The sequence below is a fragment of the Dermacentor andersoni genome, chromosome 1, assembly GCF_023375885.2.
Source record: "Dermacentor andersoni chromosome 1, qqDerAnde1_hic_scaffold, whole genome shotgun sequence".
Lineage (NCBI taxonomy): Eukaryota > Metazoa > Arthropoda > Arachnida > Ixodida > Ixodidae > Dermacentor > Dermacentor andersoni.
Window position 1 is genome coordinate 114,713,452 of NC_092814.1, and position 20,689 is coordinate 114,734,140.

Sequence of the window (20,689 nt, forward strand, 5' to 3'; positions counted from 1 at the left end):
AGAGAAACTGGCCACCCTGTATACGCAATGCCTCATGACTTCGAGTGTACCGGAATCTTGGAAAAACGCTAACATAATCCTAATCCATAAGAAAGGGGACGCCGAAGACTTGAAAAATTATAGACCGATCAGTTTACTGTCCGTTGCCTACAAAGTATTTACTAAGGTAATTGCAAATAGAATCAGGAACACCTTAGACTTCCGTCAACTAAAGGACCAGGCAGGATTCCGTAAAGGCTACTCAACAATAGACCATATTCACACTATCAATCAGGTGATAGAAAAATGTTCGGAATATAACCAACCTTTATATATAGCTTTCATTGATTACGAGAAAGCGTTTGAGTCAGTCGAAACCTCAGCAGTCATGGAGGCATTGCGTAATCAGGGTGTAGACGAGCCGTATGTAAAAATACTGAAAGATATCTATAGCGGCTCCACAGCCACCGTAGTCCTCCATAAAGAAAGCAACAAAACCCCAATAAAGAAAGGCGTCAAGCAGGGAGATACGATCTCTCAGATGCTATTCACAGCGTGTGTACAGGAGGTATTCAGAGACCTGGATTGGGAAGAATTGGGGATAAGAGTTAATGGAGAATACCTTAGTAACTTGCGATTCGCTGATGATATTGCCTTGCTTAGTAACTCAGGGGACCAACTACAATGCATGCTCACTGACCTGGAGAGGCAAAGCCGAAGGGTGGGTTTAAAAATTAATCTGCAGAAAACTAAAGTAATGTTTAACAGTCTCGGAAGGGAACAGCAGTTTACAATAGGTAGTGAGGCACTGGAAGTGGTAAAGGGATACATATACTTAGGACAGGTAGTGACTGCGGATCCGGATCATGAGACTGAAATAATCAGAAGAATAAGAATGGGCTGGGGTGCGTTTGGCAGGCATTCTCAGATCATGAACAGCAGGTTGCCATTATCCCTCAAGAGAAATGTTTATAACAGCTGTGTCTTACCAGTACTCACGTACGGGGCAGAAACCTGGAGGCTTACGAAAAGGGTTCTACTTAAATTGAGGACGACGCAACAAGCTATGGAAAGAAGAATGATTGGTACAACGTTAAGGGATAAGAAAAGAGCAGATTGGGTGAGGGAACAAATGCGAGTTAATGATATCTTAGTTGAAATCAAGAAAAAGAAATGGGCATGGGCAGGACACGTAATGAGGAGGGAAAATAACCGATGGTCAGTAAGTTACGGAATGGATTCCAAGGGAAGGAAAGCGTAGCAGAGGGCGGCAGAAAGTTAGGTGGGCGGATGAGATTAAGAAGTTTGCAGGGACAACATGGCCACAATTAGCACATGACCGGGGTAGTTGGAGAAGTATGGGAGAGGCCTTTGCCCTGCAGTGGGCATAACCAGGCTGATGATGATGATGATGATGTACTCTCTACAAGAACCGCACTCGGGCATCACTGATTTTCGTAAGGGGTTGCTGTCTCTGCAGGGTGACCCCAATGTACCATCTGGCCAGGTGACTTTTGAGGTGGTGCTGCAGTACTCAATGGTGTTGACAGCACAGCAGCAAGGATCCATATCAGCCTTGGATGCCATCGAGGTGCGTGCAAGTGGCACCGCATACAACACTGTGCCAACCACGCCCCAGCCATTTCGTGTCCCAGTGGACTGTCATGAACGTTTTCTTGAGATTCCCAGGACTTGCATTGCCAGGTTAGTGTGGCCATGACAAGCATTTGCTATTTGCTATTTGTGCCTTGAGCATATTCATCAGTTCAGCAGCGGCTGCTATATCACTCTGGTTTTGTGGTAGAGCAGAATAAAAGGTTACAAGGCAGCAGATTTCTGGAGCAGTTAAATGTTACCACTGCATATAAATCATTTGTCGTGTACTAGCTGACCCACCATTTTTATTGTGTGAATGAACGTTTGGTCTGCTACCTTTACCCTTCCTTATCAGTGTACACCAATGCATCTGTGTATCTGATGCGGCACAGATTTTTCAGACAGGTTAATTTAATGTCAAGGGTATGTGAGAAGGATTCAAACTTTATCCTCTTTGGCATTCTTCATTTGATGGTGTTTTCCTTACAGTCCTGTCCAAGTTTGGTCATGCAATTTAAGGTGCCAAATTTCCGTACAGTCCTGTCCAAGTTTGGTCATGCAATTTAACATGCCAAATCAAATGAATTTTGTTATTTAGTTACTGCATACTAGTGTTGTGATTTTTAAAGCTACACATTCTTTGCTTACCATCCATTGTTTTGCCTGTGTAGGGTCGGGTCATTCGGCCGGTTGATTTCTCGCTGAGTAGAATTCTCACTCTTAAAAAAGAAAGAAAAAAGAAGTGCATTTGGCAGCGAGAGGCAGACAAAGCATTTGCTCCTTGCTGCCGGTGCTTTTCATGATAGCGTTGTTCCAGTGCGGGCGACGCTACCAGCTGCAGGTGCGGAGTGCACGCGAGAGCGTGGCTGGCTTCACTTAATTCGTACTGCCTATGTGAAGATATCATCGACGTGGCATGAAACCGCATCATTTGTCACCGACTCCCAAATTCATCAAAATGAATTTTTTTCTCATTCAAACTTGCTTTTTTCAATTGCCCGATAATTCGAAAAATTCTGCGGTTTCTTTTCGTGTAAGAAAAATCAGTCAGCAACTGTACTTCTTTAGGTAAAAGGTTGAATTTCAATACAACGAAATTTCTCTTTAACAAAGCAGATTGCCAATTTTACCTACTTCGTTATATCGAGGTTTAACTGTACTTCACTCATGCCAACACCAACTAGCTCTGAAATTATCACTGCATGTCAATGATGATAATGATTTCCATACTATGGCACATCACCAGGACCGGGGGATCAGCTGAGAAGCCTGTCCACCTGGTGATGATAAAGATGATTTCCATACTATGGCACATATCCACAACAGAGGATTGGCCAAGAAGTGGGCATTACATGTTGGCCCAATGCCAACTCGCTCTTCGAGATGATCCTCGTGTGTTGATGATGATTATGATTTTCATAAAGTGGCACATACCCACAGGGGGTTGGCCAAGAAGCAAGCGGTGCATATCATGCGAACGCCAACTTGCTCTTTGAGATGATTGCTGTGTCTTGATGACAATTATAATTTCCATACTATGGCACATAACCACAACGTGGAATTGGTCAAAGAAGCTGCCAGTGCATTTAAAATAAGTAAGAAGAAGAAATATAAGCCAATGCAGTCGAATCTTGATAATTCAAACTTCAAGGGGCCCAAAAATTTGTTCTAATTAAAAGAAGTTCGAATTAAAAGAAGGACTTGTTCTTGAAGTATTCGTGCACCATAGCACAATGCACGAACGGTGCAAGTCGTGAAATATTGTGGCACGCAAGCTTACAGCGAGTGAGGACCGTGAAACTGCCCACGCCGGCCAACGCTTGCTTCCCGGTAACGGTAGAAAACGAAACTTCAAGGAGCAAGCTGGCACTGGGCCGATGGGGCAGGCGCCGCTCAAAAAAAAGGAGAATCGTGTTCAAAAAACAAGGAGAATGAGATACTGGGTGTTGCCTTCGTGTCCTTGTATTCAGAGTCGGTCTAGTCACACAGAATCGAATATGGCGCACTGTCTCCAAGAACCTTTTCATCAGAACGTCTCAGTTTACACTCATCATTTTTAAAAAACAAGCGCGAACCAGACCAAACTAGGCCAACCAAAACGATTGTGAGCGAGAGCTGACGCGAGCAGATCATAGTGCGAAACAAGCGGCCTGGCTGAGCCAGGTGCGAGTACTAATAGAGCGGTTGGGTGCGTCCGCATGACACCAGTTTCCCACTTATTGGTCTCCTCCGCTCATGGCTTGCGTGCCGCCGCCATGAGCCGTGAAAAATCGGCTTAGGACTGATCCCTCCCGCGGTGCGTGTTTTGCCACTAGTGTGGCTGGGGCATTACGGTGCGACGCAGAAATGGCGACCTTGCCATTTGAGAGAAAGTGAAATTTCCGCAAAATTTTAAATTTTTTTTCTTCGCATGCAGCATTCAGGGGTCTCTCCTAAGCATTTCCTCTATGGCGGGGTCAGAGCAATGCTGGTCGGAGGCACCGCCGCGTGATTTGGCGCATTGCTGAGAACATTGTTGAAGCGCAGTATGTTCGAATCAACTGTTGGACATGCTTGCACGTTCGAAGTACCAGGCGTTTTCACTCATTGGAATATACATAACTTTGACGGGACCACAGCATCAGTTCAAATAAACTGGAATTTCGATAGTGTGTTCGAATTAACGAGATTAGACTGTATAAGGTTTGTCACATTGCTAGGCACGCCTGTGCAAGAGCACATGTGCGCACTAGTTTCCTTCATGCCAATGACACAGCAATGAAATGGACAAACTTATAGTACAGTTAAACCTCGATATAACAAACTTCAATATAACAAAATTCATGATATAACAAAGTATTTAACTTTTCATAACCTGTTGTCCATAGAGCGCCATGATTTTAGAACCTCAATATAACGAAGTGTATTTGTATGTGATTTCAACATAATAAAATTTCACTGCTGCCGCAAAAGACTACCGAGACAATAAATGGAAACTTCCACAGACGCAGATGGGCAATTGATTGAATTACAAGCGGCTGCTTGCAAACGCACTTCTCAAATTGCGGGCTGCACAACAAGAGCGACTGCCAAAGTGGAGCTGCATCATGTTCCGTATAACGTCCAAGCCCTGTGCACTGTGTGCTTTAGGTGCAAATGAAGGTGTGCGAGGATGAGACAAAAAAGATGGTGGCTTCATGAGTGACGCCTTCCCGTGCGAGCAATCGAAAACAGGGAGGGGAGCGAGCTTGCGGTAATGTGATCAAGTGTGCGCGAATGGGTAGGTGTAAGCTGGCGTGCGTCTCGGCTGTGGCAGCCCATGGCTGTAAGCACGGCTGAGCGCATATGAGGTTGCGTAATCTCGAGTTTCGGGGACCCATTAGAGTGAGAGGCAGACGAAGCATTCCTTCCCAGCTGCCAGCACTTTTCCTGATAGCGTTGTTCCAGTGAGAGCGACACTATCAGCCGCCGGGGCGGAGTGCGCACGAAAGCGTGGCTGGCTTCACTTAATTTGTACCACCAATGTGAAGATATCACCAACATACGTGCAATAAAACCGTATCATTCGTTGCCGACTCTCAAATTTATCAAAATTGTTTTCTTATTCAAATTTGCTTTTTTCGATTGCCAGATAATTCGCAAATTCCTGCGGCCCCTTTCCGTGTAAGAGAAACCGATCGGCGACTGTACTTATTTGCATAAAAGGTCGAATTCAATACAACGAAATTTTGATATAACAAAGCAAATTGCCAATTTTCCTGACTTCGTTATCTTGAGGTTTAACTGTAGTTCATTAACCGCTTCACGAAAGCTTCACTTCAGATATTTTAACATGTGCATTGGGTCTGCATAATTTTTTTACTTGCACGACAAGTGACATCAAGGGACTTCTGATGGCTCAATCGTGTCTTTTATTTTTGTGCTCATAAGAAATAAACATTACTAAAACAGTATGGTTAGTTTGATGTAGCGAACTTACGTGGAGAACACTGGAGTAAGATTACAAATGGTAGGAAAGAGTCGTAACTGATGAATGCTTTGTCTCTCACACACAAGAGTAACAAATTGGTTCATTGCAAGACAGTTTGGTTATCCTGAGCTGTTGTGATTTTATTGCTTTAGTATTGTTGTCATGCAGGGTAGCAGGTCGCCATACCAAATTGGCCTTACAAGCTGATATCCAGCAAAACATGAGCTTAAATAAGGGACATGCCAAAGAAAGAAGAGACCAAAATGCAAAGGTTTACCTTTAAAAGCCTGGCTCTATCCAAAAATATTTACTTTTTGTAGACGCTTTCGCACACACCATAGCAGCCGGGAGCCTGCAACCCCAAGTAACTTATATTCGCATGTCATATCAATCAACTATTACAAAAAAAAAAGTCAAGTGGGTACACGGCATGGGATTATCTGTTTTTACATTTTCAAATACACGAAATGCACAACATCATGCCTCAGGCATGTACATGTGTAGCTTATCCTTTAACTTGGCTAAATTTTAGGGTTGTGCGAATACTGGAAAATTTGAATAAGGATCACTGTCCTTGCTATTTGATTTTTATTTGATATGAGGATACAGTGTTTGAAATGGTTGCAAATTCATTTCTGCTTGAACATGAGGGGATGACAGCATTTATTAGATAGATTCAAGTGAAGACCGTTTTGAATGATTTTGCTGCAGGAGAGTTGCAGTTGTTGCGCAGAGGCGATAGTTCATTAACAAACGCACAATGATCAATAACTGCTGCTCAATAATTTCTAGTCATCCAATTAGAATACCTTGCTTTTAGGTGGCTTTATAAACAAACTTGTTATGTCAATTTATGCTGAGCAATTCACTTTTTAATCAATCTCCCCATATTTGCATTCTTTTATACAATGTGTGGTGCTACAGTACCGCACTTGTTGCATGATCACAACACTATATGCATCTGGTGACATGCTGGATTTTTTTTTTTAAATGTCATGGGGCTCCAGATAAGCTAAAACAGTCATTTCTCTTAAAACACGTTGTTGGGCTAGTTGGTGCATTGTATTTAAGAAAAAGCCAGTTAAAAAAAAACGCACACAGGAAACATACAAGAAGAGACAGGAAAGAGGCTCTTTCCTGTCTCTTGTATGTTTCTTGTGTGCGTCTTTTTTGGGCTGGTTTTTTCTTAAAGGGCCCCTCACCAGATCTGGCCATTTTGAGCTGACAAGCGCAGAGCATACCTTGAGCGATAACGATCGTGTCTGCAAAGTATTACATTGCTACGCACCGCGGAAAGACCTGAAATTTCAAACAGGACGCCATTTTTCCTTGTCCTCGCGGCCGCCGCACTCCAAGCCGGATGGTGACATAGTCGTGCCCCTGCGCCTACGTAGCCTTGTCTGCAGTGTGATGTCGCTTGTGGTGACATGTGACTTCGAGAATAATTCAAGACAACATCTGTTATCTATGCGATCTGTTGCTTGAATTGACGAATTGATGTTTAGAGAAATAATAAAAACACACAAATGGAATGTCTGTGTGTTTTTTGTTTTACTTTGCACCAAAGGAAAAGAGATGTACTTCCACTTCGTCTGCTTGTTCCCACGGTCGTGCGGTCACATGCGTAGGTACCGAAACAATGCTATTTTCTAACGTGCTCCAGCTCGTGATCATGCTCTGCAATCTGCTTGTTCTGCCTCAGTATTCGTGTAACACTGAATTATACCGCTAGATATGTTTCCTTGTGCGCAGCGCGCAATATCGTGCACTGCGCGAACGAGACAACAGCCTGCGATTCCGTAAGCGGAAATGCTTAGCGCCGGAAAAAAAAAAGCGAGGATAAAAAGAAATGTAGGCGGGGCCTGTGACATAAGCGTCACGTAATCCTCGAGGTCTGGCATGGGAGAACGCAGGGAAGGAATTTCGCTTGCGAAGGCTAGACGGGGCGAGTGAAGAAAGCGTCTTGCTTGGCAGTGGAGCCCGCCTGCTGAAATCATGGGTTCGCAGCATTAAAATATTTCTATCTCTGCTATTAGTGAGCCAATTTGAAACTTTTTTGCAGTAGAACGCTCCCTAGAGGACATGTAACAACTTCCAGCGTATAACCAAAATTTGCCATGGGGCCTGGTGAGGGGCCCTTTAAATCCAGTCATTTACTAGCTCCTCAGTTGATCAGACTTCCAGTTGCAAACGTCATTGCGTGCAAGTCAATGTTTGATTTTTCGAGTGCCCTAGGGGCTGCGAAAACATCCAAAAGATCAGGCAGTCCAAGAAGAGAAATGCATGCCTTATACTGCCCCCATGGGCTCAAATAGCCACAGGTACGTCTGAAATGGCTCTCAAGGCCTGCCAGTACACTTCTTAGGCATATCGGTGCTCTGACTGTGACGGGAGACCGCGGGTATAATCAAGGAATACTAACTGTATCCCGTGACAATTGCCCCTTCCCATTCTTGGTATGTTTCACTTTAATATTGCTACGGAATAGTATTACCGATGACGAAGAGGCGAGCAGTAAGAAGACGACGACGACGATTGGAGGATAGCGCGGGCTGTTGCCTCTTGGCCAAGTGCAGCGTATTACGTTGTAAATATACTTGTATATAGCTTTTCATCTGCGTCTTCTTACGTAACATATCTGGTGGAGGTGCTGGGTAAGAAGATGCGGGACGGGGCGGAATCGAAGAAGCCGGATGGGTATCAGGGCGATGGGCCGAGCAGATGGTGTGAAGGCCCATGTTTTCGAACTCCTGGCGGACAACTGCCTGGATCAGGGAAACCGTGACTGCAGGTGCGTTGGTGGGGCTGGAGTCGAAGGCAGCCGGATAGGCGGCCTCAATCTCACACCGGACGATCTTGGTAATATCGCCAGTGTTGTTGGGACGAGGAGCGTCGGCACAGGAAGATGTCGCTGGGGTGTTGGGCAAACAGGCAAACTGCTGGTCGATACGTCGGCTTTTAGCGAGTTCCAGGCGGCGGCACTCTTTTATAACAGCATCCACCGTCGCGACGTTGTTGAATACGAGCAAGTTGAAGGCGTCATCGGCAATGCCTTTGAGGATGTGGGATACCTTGTCTGACTCAGTCATGTGTGCATCAACTTTGCGGCACAGAGCCAAGACGTCCTGAATGTACGTGACATAGGGCTCTGTTGACGTCTGCACACGGCCGGAAAGCGCCTTCTGCGTGGCAAGTTTGTGGCCGTAGGGGTTGCCGAACAAGTCTCTGAGCTTTTGCTTGAGCGAATCCCAACTGGTAAGCTCCTCTTCGTGCGTCCGAAACCAAACTCGAGGTGTGCCACCGAGGTAAAAGACTACGTTGGCGAGCATGATAGTAGGGTCCCACCGGTTATTGCGGCTGACGTGTTCGTACAGGCTGATCCAGTCGTCGACGTCTTCCCCATCTTTGCCCGAGAATACGCCAGGATCACGAGGAGCAGGGAGAGTGATGTAGGTCGTCGAAGTGGCAGCAGGTGTCGGAGGCGGCTGAGTCGAGTTGTCATCGCCGGGAGCCATGAAGCTAGGCTCGACGTACCGTCCACTGCGAAGCTCCGTGACCAGGTACAGGGAACGTCCACCTCCACCAGATATGTTACGTAAGAAGACGCAGATGAAAAGCTATATACAAGTATATTTACAACGTAATACGCCGCACCTGGCCAATATGTTGCGTATGCATCACTGTGTAATATTGCCGTATTGAGGCGAAGAGTACTTTCGGGAACTGGTATTATGCATCGTGTCGTGCTTTCTGAGCTTCGAAGCCATTGGCAAGGATTAATTACAAAGGCAGAGTGAGGCCAATTGCTAACAGTGACGAATTGTTTTAATGAAAAACACTGCACTGAATAGCAAGAAGCTTGGTAGCGAACATTGACGTAGCTAGGCCTAGCATTGCCGCGGTGATGGCTACGGCTGCCGGTGGATTTGCGTGCGTGAGCGCCTGTTCCAGGCAGCGACTTAATCAAAATGGCAGCCATGGTGGCTTCATTAATGCTGTTTTGGACCTGCGGTCATGGCAGAAAGTCTGAAAATCGGCCGACAAAAGATTTTTGCATTAGAAATTTCAGACTTTCTTATACATTAGACAGTTTTAGTAGTATTGTGTAAAACACTTGTATTAGCATTAGCGTGCAACGCAGCGCTAATGCTTAGAAAGGCTGCACTGCACGGCATAAACTAGGCACAATAGCGGAACACAGCAAAACACTAACTCTAAAACGCAAACATATACGGCACCATATAGATGTAAAAACACGAAGTATACTGGCAAGCCAAATCCATACGAAATGTCGAGCTGATCCAATGCCGAATCTGCAAGTGCCTCACTAATGGTGTGTTCCAATTCTGGCTAGTGTCGGAGACTGTCTACATCTTCATCTACGTCTAAGACAGCTTCGAGGCCATGTAATGGAACACGTTTCGAGCCATTTGGAAGACACTTCTGCGACGTGACGCCACCTCATGGTGACAAAGAAATGTTGAGAAAAGTACACATTATTTCTGTATTTCAAGTCCTTGCACATGACGTGACTTACATTAAGAGAATAGGAAAGTGTGTCTACATTTTCTTATGTGCAGACAACCTTCCCATCGAGTTTCCAAGCATCCTGCTCTGCCATCTTGTTTGGACAGGAAAGTAGCCTGCGTCGTATTTTTGACTTCGATGCTGTCTTCGCGAAGCAGTCTACTTTGACATGTCCGTGAGAATTGGAATGAGAATTACGATGGCCACTGCCCGCTTACCCGTCTGCTTTGCTGTTTACGGCAAGTATTTCAACACAGCCTAAGTTGAGCAAATGAACAAAAGACAGGCTTTGGCGTCATCTCGATGCGGCTACAGCAAACATGAGCAAACTCTCTTGTCAAGCCTACTGTGCCATTAATTGAGAACGTATCTCAAAAACAATGTCCATTTATCACCAGTACGTCGCTGTCAAAGCATCATCACACAAATCTAAAGCAAATACGAGGTTAGTGGGGAATGAATGAGCCGGATAATGCGGGCTGACATCTCGATAGATCGGAAGTGGGCAGCTCTTGCTTCGACTGGCGCCGCCATGTTGCTGTACGTAAGGCTCCTCTTGCGTGCATTAGTGTTCAACGCTAAATCCCGAAAATAACATACGTACGTAAGAGATCCAGCACTGTTTACGTACAACGCATGCCCAGTTTGGAGAACGCAACCCTAAAGCCCAGACCACACGTACACTTGCGGACACGAAATGGCGGTTTGTATCCACAAAGATGCGCTACAGCACGCGCTCACTGTGCTCACTCATAGATGCCTTGGCAGACACCACTTTGTACTTTGTTATTGACAGTGTTTCAAAATGCTTTGATATCTAAAAACATAATTGCTATATTTTTATAGCTATTAGATATGCACAAAAAGGAAAGAAGAAGCACTTTCTTGCATGATTTAAATCTGCTTCACTGAGAGTTTGAATGTACCATGTTGAGCTGCGCAGCCAGGCACACCGACGCGAGGCAGCCCAAGCGACCGACGACAGAGAGGAGCTGTTCATTGAGATCGTGCCACATTTCGATGCGTACAAGCCGTGCTGCACCGTCTGCGCGTGCATGGGCGTGCGGATGTGAACTTACGCACAGCCTCAAGCATACATGTGGTCTGGCCTTAACGCTAACACTAACTCCTTGCGTTTGCTGCTACAGTCAAACCCACTTACAACGATACCGGTTTTAACAATTTATCAGTAATAACAGTGAGAAGCTGCTGCACCGTCAACTTTTGCATGTTTTCCATGGTGAATTAACCTGCTTACTACAATGCCGCGATGCCGCATTATCGGTTATAACGATGAAGTTTGGCTGCTGGGTGTCTGAGCCGAAAGGTGGTCAAATGCGAAATCCTGGAAAAGAAAAAAAGAAAACCAGAAATTCGAGTCGCTGCAAGATGGGCCGCTGCTCCAACAGCTGCCACGCGCTCATTTTCTAGCAGTCTCCGCGAGCCTCTCTCCCGTCGCCCTTCCATCCCTCCAAACATGAATGGGCTGCGCGCACAGCTTGTCTGTGCCCACAGCTCTAAGCCGCCCCACCCTCTGAAACACGAATGGACCAAGCCAACTGTGCTGCTCGTATGTTGCTCACTGGCTCCTCATTCAGTGCAGTTCTGCAAACAGCTTAATTGCTCGCGTTCGTCTTCGTTGTTTGCGTTGAAGTTGTTCCTGGCCACGTGGTTTCTCCCCACCGAAACGGAAGATGGCTGATCCGCCTGCTGATGATCAGCAATGCACGACGTTGCCAGTGGAAAGAAAGGTCATGGCTGTAGATTTGGAAACTAAGTGCTTCTAACTGATGAGGCGATCGTCGTGACTGTGCTTGCATCAGATAGTGACGGCAACGATGACGCGGTAGGGCAGACTGCCTCAACGTTGTCCTCACAGGAGGCCCAGCAGGTGATTCTGCCCCTCCGGGGCTTTGTTGTCGTGAGGAACCTTCCACTGCACTACGTGGAGCACCTGGATGCCTTGTAGAAGAATGTTGGCAAGCTTCGCGTAAAGCATGCAAGGCTGACGGACATAGGGTTTTCTCGTGCAAGCCAGTGAGAAGTATGTGACGAGATGCTTGTGACGATATTGCCTCAGCGTTTCTTTTGGATTTCTCAAGCTGACAGGCTGCCGTGGCAGCCTTCTCGAAATTTTTAAAAGGCCCCTTTTGGGGCCACCAAAGCAATGCCTCGGCAGTGCTTGCGTATCACTTGCCACCCGTGACCCCTGTTTGCAATTGTTATAGCAGTGCCATTCTTTAACGCCAACAGCCGTGGCTTGTTACACACGATCGGAGCGCCTAGGAAGCAGCTAAACGAGTGAACACAATCAGCAGCCGGATGGAGGAAGGTGGTGGGGAGGGGCACTGGCCTCCCTGACTTTATAGTTTTCTCACAACAACTCTGCCATTCCCCAACTTTGATTTTTTTCATGCAACCCGCTTATAACAATTATCGGTTATGACAATGGAAATTTCGTGGCACCTGAATATTGTTATAAGTGGGTTCGACTGTATACGCTATACTAAACCTGTCTATTGACTCTATCGGGTACTCTAAGAGTTGGGGTCAAGCATGTCAGAAGGGGTAGCTGGCCCATGCTGTCGTCCAACTCATCCACGCTAAGGCAGTTGTTGAAGGGAGGAACATGTTCTCTTCAAGAACGAGGAGTACTGGGTTTATTTACAATATCTACATGAGGAATGGAGAACGTTACGTCTCATCAATCTAGCATGACTGAATTGAAGCATACTGAGAAGCCGGCAAAGTCTACTTAATTTCGTTTTGTGCACCCTAGATCCCTAAGCCAGGGAAATCTACCACCCCACCTTCATCTAATCAGAGCATCCATCGTCGTCAAAGGACCCGTGTTGAAAGTGAGGGTTCACACAGTAACTCCCGCACCTTTGTTCACTGAACACAAAGAAAGGAGGGGAGCTTTGCAGACAGGAATTGTCACACTTGGCTCAAACTGGCGCATCTTGGTTCCTGGGATGAACCAGCAAATATCTGGAGCATCTGTCAAACAACCATGGTGGTTACCGGAGTCTGTGAGGAAACACCGTAGGACACCCTTTTCCAGAAATTTCTTGCTCCCATTGGTCCGTGATGGTGACAGTGAACCAACAAACAACACTCAATTTGCCAAACATGTCTCGTCTTGCTGGCCCCGCAGGTCTGTCCGAGGGGGACACATTGGTAGCTTCACGAAGTTATTCATCGCAGTGGTGCAGGAGAGGTTAGAAGGTCACTACCCCTGCTGGCCGATCGTAACAGTACGTGGCAGGGCCGCAAAGGCATCCGAATTATCGGGCATGTCCGGAAAATGAGTCGTTGACTGTAATGTAAATAATTCTTTTTTTATGAAACTATCGCGACACAAATTTTATACTTAGCTAATTTTAAGAATTGGAAAACATTGTTACGGTAATATTTCTCTAGAGGAGCGCCGCTGAAGAAGACATAACATGAACCTCGGCTGGCGAGCAATCTGGCGTGCCTCGTCAGCTTTGGAAATGACATCGCGGGCGTACTCAGTGCGCACATGGTCGGCAGTGGGGATGGTAGTGTCGAACGGTAATGTTGGGTTGCAGCCAAACGGAAGATAGAAGGGTGAAAAACCAGCGGTATCGTGACGGGAAGAATTGTAGGCAAATGTAACGAAGGGCAATGCAGCATCCCAATCTTGATGGTCAGAAGAGACATACATAGAAAGCATGTTAGTTAGCGTCCTGTTGAATCGTTTAGTCAAGCCATTGGTTTGCAGGTGGTAAGCTGTCGTAAATTTGTGTTTTATTATGCAGGAGTGAAACAGGTCATCAATAATGCTGGAGAGAAAGTAGCGGCCACGGTCGGTGAGGAGTTGACAAAGGGCTCCATAATGTAAGATGGCATCATGTAGCAGGAAATCAGCAGCGTCTGTAGCACAGAGGCAGGTAAAGAACCGAGGAGGTCAAGACCAACTCTGGGAGACGGGGTCAGATGGGACATCAAGGGGCTGAAGGAGGCCAGCAGGAGGCATAGATGGTTTCTTTCGGCGTTGGCACAGTTCACATGCAACGAAGTAGCGATGAATGGAGCGGTAATCATCATCATCATCAGCCTGGTTACGCCCACTGCAGGGCAAAGGCCTCTCCCATACTTCTCCAACTACCCCGGTGATGTACTAATTGTGGCCATGTTGTCCCTGCAAACTTCTTAATCTCATCCGCCCGCCTAACTTTCTGCCGCCCCCTGCTACGCTTCCCTTCCCTTGGAATCCAGTCCGTAACCCTTAATGACCATCGGTTATCTCCTCTCCTGATTACATGTCCTGCCCATGCTCATTTCTTTTTCTTGATTTCAACTAAGATTTCATTAACTTGCGTTTGTTCCCTCACCCAATCTGCTCTTTTCTTATCCCTTAACGTTACACCCATCATTCTTCTTTCCAAAGCTCGTTGCGTCATCCTCAACTTAAGTAGAACCCTTTTCGTAAGCCTCCAGGTTTCTGCCCCGTACGTGAGTACTGGTAAAACACAGCTGTTATACACTTTTTCTCTTGATGGATAATGGCAACCTGCTGTTCATGATCTGAGAATGCCTGCCAAACGCACCCCAGCCCATTCTTATTCTTCTGATTATTTCAGTCTCATGAATGGATCCGCGGTCACTACCTGCCCTAAGTAGATGTATTCCTTTACCACTTCCAGTGCCTCGCTACCTATCGTAAACTGCTGTTCTCTTCCGAGACTGTTAAACATTACTTTAGTTTCCTGCAGATTAATTTTTAGACCCACCCTTCTGCTTTGCCTCTCCAGGTCAGTGAGCATGCATTACAATTGGTCACCTGAGTTACTAAGCAAGGCAATATCATCAGTGAATCGCAAGTTACTAAGGTATTCTCCATTAACTCTTATCCCCAATTCTTCCCAATCCAGGTCTCTGAATACCCCCTGTAAACACGCTGTGAATAGCATTGGAGAGATCGTATCTCCCTGTCTGACGCCTTTCTTTATTGGGATTTTGTTGCTTTCTTTATGGAGGACTATGGTGGCTGTGGAGCCGCTATAGATATCTTTCAATATTTTTACATATGGCTCATCTACACCCCGATTCCGTAATGCCTCCATGACTGCTGAGGTTTCGACTGAATCAAACGCTTTCTCATAATAAATGAAAGCTATGTATAAGGGTTGGTTATATTCCACACATTTCTCTATCACCTGATTGATAGTGTGGATATGGTCTATTGTTGAGTAGCCTTTACGGAATCCTGCCTGGTACTTTGTAGGCAACAGACAGTAAGCTGATCGGTCTATAATTTTTCAAGTCTTTGGCGTCCCCTTTCTTATGGCTTAGGATTATGTTAGTGTTCTTCCAAGATTCCGGTACTCTTGAGGTCATGAGGCATTGCATAGACAGGGTGGCCAGTTTTTCTAGAACAATCTGCCCACCATCCTTCAACAAATCTGCTGTTACCTGATTCCTCCCAGCTGCCTTCCCCCTTTGCATAGCTCCCAAGGCTTTCTTTACTTCTTTTGGCGTTACTTGTGGGATTTCAAATTCCTCTAGACTATTCTCTCTTCCATTATCATCGTGGGTGCCACTGGTACTGTATATATCTCTATAGAACTCCTCAGCCACTCGAACAATCTCATCCATATTAGTAATGATATTGCCGGCTTTGTCTCTTAACGCATACATCTGATTATTGCTTATTCCTAGTTTCTTCTTCACTGATTCCTCCGTTCCTGAGAGCATGTTCAATTCTATCCATATTATACTTCCTTATGTCAGTTGTCTTACGCTTGTTGATTAACTTGGAAAGTTCTGCCAGTTCTATTCTAGCTGTAGGGTTAGAGGCTTTCATACATTGGCGTTTCTTAATAAGATATTTTGTCTGCTGCGATAGCTTACTGGTATCCTGTCTGGCGGAGTTACCACCGACTTCTATTGCGCACTCTTTAATGATACCCATGAGATTCTCGTTCATTGCTTCAACACTAAGGTCCTCTTCCTGAGTTAAAGCCGAATACCTGTTCTGTAGCTTGATCCAGGATTCCTCTATTTTCCCTCTTATCGCTAACTCATTGATCGGCTTCTTATGTGCCAGTTTCTTCTGTTCCCTCCTCAAGTCTAGGCTAATTCGAGTTCTTACCATCCTATGGTCACTGCAGCACACCTTGCCGAGCCAGTCCACATCTTGTATGATGTCAGGGTTAGCGCAGAGTATAAAGTCTATTTCATTTCTTGTCTCACCATTCGAGCGCCTCCACGTCCACTTTCGGCTATCCCGCTTGCGGAAGAAGGTATTCATTATCCGCATATTATTCTGTTCTGCAAACTCTACTAATAACTGTCTTCTGCTATTCCTAGAGCCTATGCCATATTCCCCCACTGACTTGTCTCCAGCCTGCTTCTTGCTTACCCTGGCATTGAAGTCGCCCATCAGTGTAGTGTACTTTGTTTTGACTTTACCCGTCGCCGATTCCACGTCTTCATAGAAGCTTTCGACTTCCTGGTCATCATGACTGGATGTAGGGGCGTAGACCTGTACGACCTACAATTTGTAGCTCTTGTTAAGTTTCACAACAAGACCTGCACCCTCTCGTTAATGCTATAGAATTCCTGTATGTTACCAGCTATATCTTTATTAATCAGGAATCTGACTCCTAGTTCTCATCTCTCCGCTAAGCCCCGGTAGCACAGGACGTGCCCGCTTTTTAGCACTGGATATGCTTCTTTTGTCCTCCTAACTTCACTGATCCCTATTATATCCCATTTACTGCCCTCTAACTCCTTCAATAGCACTGCTAGACTCGCCTCACTAGATAACGTTCTAGCCTTAAACGTTGCCAGGTTCAGATTCCAATGGCAGCCTGTTCGGACCCAGGTATTCTTAGCACCCTCAGCTGCGTCACAGGTCTGACCGCCGCTGTGGTCAGTTGCTTTGCAGCTGCCTGGGACTGAGGGCCGGGGTTTGATTGTTGTATTCATATAGGAGGTTGTGGCCAAGTACTGCACCAGGGTGGCCAATCCTGCTCTGGTCTGCTCTGGTGAGAGAGTGCGTTACCGGTCCTGGTCACTGGGATCAGGCCATACTCCAGGCCTGTTTATGCAATTTTATCAACATGCGGATGTTTTTCTTTGTTTTAATCCAGTGGGAAATTGCGAAAATGCGAAGGTTGAGGTACAAGGACTGAACTTTGTAGGGTGTCGTGTCTATCATTTCAATAATCATTACATAAAAATGGGCACGTTATGTATAGTTACTAGCGCCACCTACATCTACTACTGTACAATAAAGACTAGACCATTCGTGGCCTGCAAAGTTGTTCTCCCACATTGTGTGTCACTCGCGGCTTCCTGCCGCTGCATCTAAAATGCAGTTGTAGTCAATCACTACAACTAAGCAACATAACGGTGATGTCTAATTCTTGCAGTCTGAGGCTCCACCATGCTAGGCGTCCTGAAGGGTCCTATAATTTGGCTAGCCAACACAAAGTGTGATGGTTGCTTAGAACTTTGAATAGCCTTCCATATAAGTAAGGTGAAATTTCGTGGTAGCCCAATTTGTGGCAAGACATTCCTTCTCTGTCGTAAAACAATTGGCCTCCACTTTCGACAGCGACTGATTAGTGTAAGATATGACCCTTTCAAGTACGTGTTTCCTCTGGACTAAGACAGCCCCGAGGCCTACGCTGCTTATGTCAATGTTGATTTCGGTATCGGCATCTTCGTCTCAAGTGGGTGAGTACTGGTGGTGACTGCAGGCGTCATTTAAGCTTTTGGAATGCTTTGGCTAGCGGTGCTTCCCACTTGAACTCGACTTCCGATTTCATGAGACGAGTCAGTGGCCAGCGATGCAACAAAAGTGTTTGACAAAGCAACTATAGTAGGCACAGAGGCCAGAAAATCTGCGCTCTTCCTTTTTGTCGATTGGCTATGGGAATTTTGCTATAGCAGCTGCCTTCTGTGGGTCGGAACGGACTCTGGACGTGCTGATGATGTGGCTCAGGAACAGGAGCTTTTTTTTTTTATGCTGAAGTTGTCGTGGTTGCTTAGTGGCGATAGTGTTGGGTTGCTGAGCACGAGGTTGCGGGATCGAATCCTGGTCATGGCGGCCGCATTTCAGTTGGGGCGAAATGAGAAAACACCCGTGTACTTAGATTTAGGTGCACGTTAAAGAACCCCAGGTGGTCAAAATTTCTGGAGTCCCCCACTACGGCGTACCTTATAATCAGAAAGTGGTTTTGACACGTAAAACCCCATAATCTCTTTTTTTATGTGAAGCAGTACTTTTGTGGCTCCTGTGTGAGTCCGGATGACTTGACCGCTTCTAGTACAGTTTCAAGTTGGCTGATGTGATTGTCGAAGTTTGCAGAAAAAGATGATGGTGTCTTCCAAGTAGAGGAGACACGCCTGCCATTTTAGACCTACCAGCACCGTGTTCATCACGTGTTGGAATGTTGAAAGCGCCGAGCAAAGGCTGAATGGCATGACCTTGAATTCGAAACGACCGTCCGGCTTAGTAAAGACTGTATTTTCTTGGCCCCTTCTGTCAGCTTCGATTTTCCAGTAGCCAGTCTTCAGATCCATTGACAAAAAATATATTTAGGAGTGTGCGAATATTATCAAATACTATTATACCTTTAATATTCATATTCGATTCGAAAACTAAGTATTCAAAAATTTTTGAATATTTGATTGGGTACGAATATTTGAAACAAATCGAATATATTGCTGGCTGTGTGGGAGCAAACATAGTTCTTAGCAGTTATTTCTATCTAATCTAAGAAAGTGTGATTTTGTGACGAATTTTGCAATAATTTTATACTGCTGGTAAAACTTTGCCTGTAAAGCATATTTAGTCACTGGTTGTCTAAGCTATGCAGGAAACCCAGTCTCTCAGTAGGAAGGGGCATGGGTTTGCAAACAGCGAGGATGTTGTTGCGCCCCAAATCAGCAGTGCACATTCTTTGGATGTTTCCTCCAAGGCAGCCCCCTTTCATCAGCACAGCCGAGATGGCAACAGTGCTCGACACCAACTGTGACGGGCGAACGAAGAGACTCGCTTAGAATCAACAGCGTCCGCCGCCCTTCGTGGAAGTGGTAACGAGCGTTAAGATTAATCACCCGACCCTGACAAGATGACCATCATGGAGAGCAAGGAACCCAGTTAACGACTTTCGTGAAGGGAGCGTGACCTGTTTCGTGGAAGGAAGGCGAACAATATCTGTTTCCGGATTGTCTCGTCCTTGTTTCGAAGGTTAGATATCAGTGGCGGAGTTCTGTGAATTATATGACACCTCTGATTGGCTGCAACAAGGTCATTAAATTCCATTGTGTAGGGAAATAGGAAGGAAAGACATTTTAAAGAGCGGACCTTTGGTGCAGAGAAAGGGTGTGCTGAGGTGTCCTGATGTATGCAGACGTGTGAGCGCTGACTAGAATCTGACGACTTGTTTCAACTTGTAAATGATGTAAAATAAACCCCTTTCACTCCTACTCTCGGACGTACTCATCCATATGGCACGAGGGATTCCTTGCCTAAACGCTACTGAGTCTCAGCAGTGCCACGGCTGCTCGATCCAGAAGCACAAGGTGCGGCCCGCTGCGTCATGCCTGAACAGTGTCTCGGGCCTATTTCTCCGTGCGCCTGCTGCGGCGGCACCGCTCGGGGATGGCTGCTGATAGAGAGCGCCTTCACAGCTGCGTCGGCACGTGCGTTCTCCACTCCAGTCAAGGCGTAAATAATGCGTTTTATATTTGGAAATTGAAGACAAAATCTTTTAAGTCATCATTGTAAGTGCTGATTACGCCACAAACGCCAACAGATTGTCACGGGTGGAAACCTGTTCTGGAATACGCCTGAACGCTATCCGTGACGGTTGCCCGTACGATGCACGACCGGGTGGCGCACTTCCATCGAAAGCTTCTGCTTGAAGCAATCTATCAGTACTTTTATTCACTTCTCGTGAACACGTACGCAAAGTAAAAACTTTACATAGGGAGAACTTGTACAGAGTTTCCCAAGTAATGCAATCTAAGTTGGATGAAATAAAAACGCTTATCATTGCAAGTAATCATCAGTAGATTGTTTCTCATGAAAACGAAGCATATTGAGTGATGCTAGAGGTTATCTAAGAAGTGGGCCCCTTTTAACGAAGCTTCAAAAGGCCTCTGCTTCGAACATGCTCATACCCTTTATTTGAGCACGCTTTCCATAAAACACATTCCCGCAGGATTCTTTCATTGTAGGCAGGTTTCTTTTTTTTTTCCGCTGAAGTGGCCACTTGGTTGCTGATAAAAACAGCAGCTTTGTCTCCTTTTTCCACTCTTTGTAATACCTGAACAAAGGACTGAATTCCCTTGTTGTTTTCATAAACTAAGAGGCGGTTTTTCATTTCGTCCCGTTCGGACTGCAATTTTTTTCAACTCGTCTCCTTGACGGGCAACTTTTTTTTTTTCAATCTCCTGACTGCTTTCTTTGACTGTTCTAGGATGTCCACAATATCTAATGTAGTTTGGCAGGCCTGGTCAACAGAAAAACTATGTTCAGAGCACGATTCTAAGGTAATCTCTGGAACTAGAGCTTCCACCTCGTCGCTGAGAAATTGCAAGGCACTTTTGATGTTGGGGCTTTCTCCTGAGCTGCCGCAATTATCGCTTGCC

General features: G+C 45.8%; 1 protein-coding gene across 1 annotated transcript in view; it reads left to right on the plus strand.

Moving 5' to 3' along the window:
• LOC126545701 (F-box only protein 31-like) overlaps positions 1 to 20,689 on the plus strand; it is a 79,122-nt gene that overhangs the window by 41,627 nt on the left and 16,806 nt on the right. Inside the window, exon 8 of the mRNA XM_050193655.3 lies at positions 1,460 to 1,683. Coding sequence (XP_050049612.1) covers positions 1,460 to 1,683 — 224 coding nt within the window. The remainder of the gene's footprint in view (positions 1 to 1,459; positions 1,684 to 20,689) is intronic.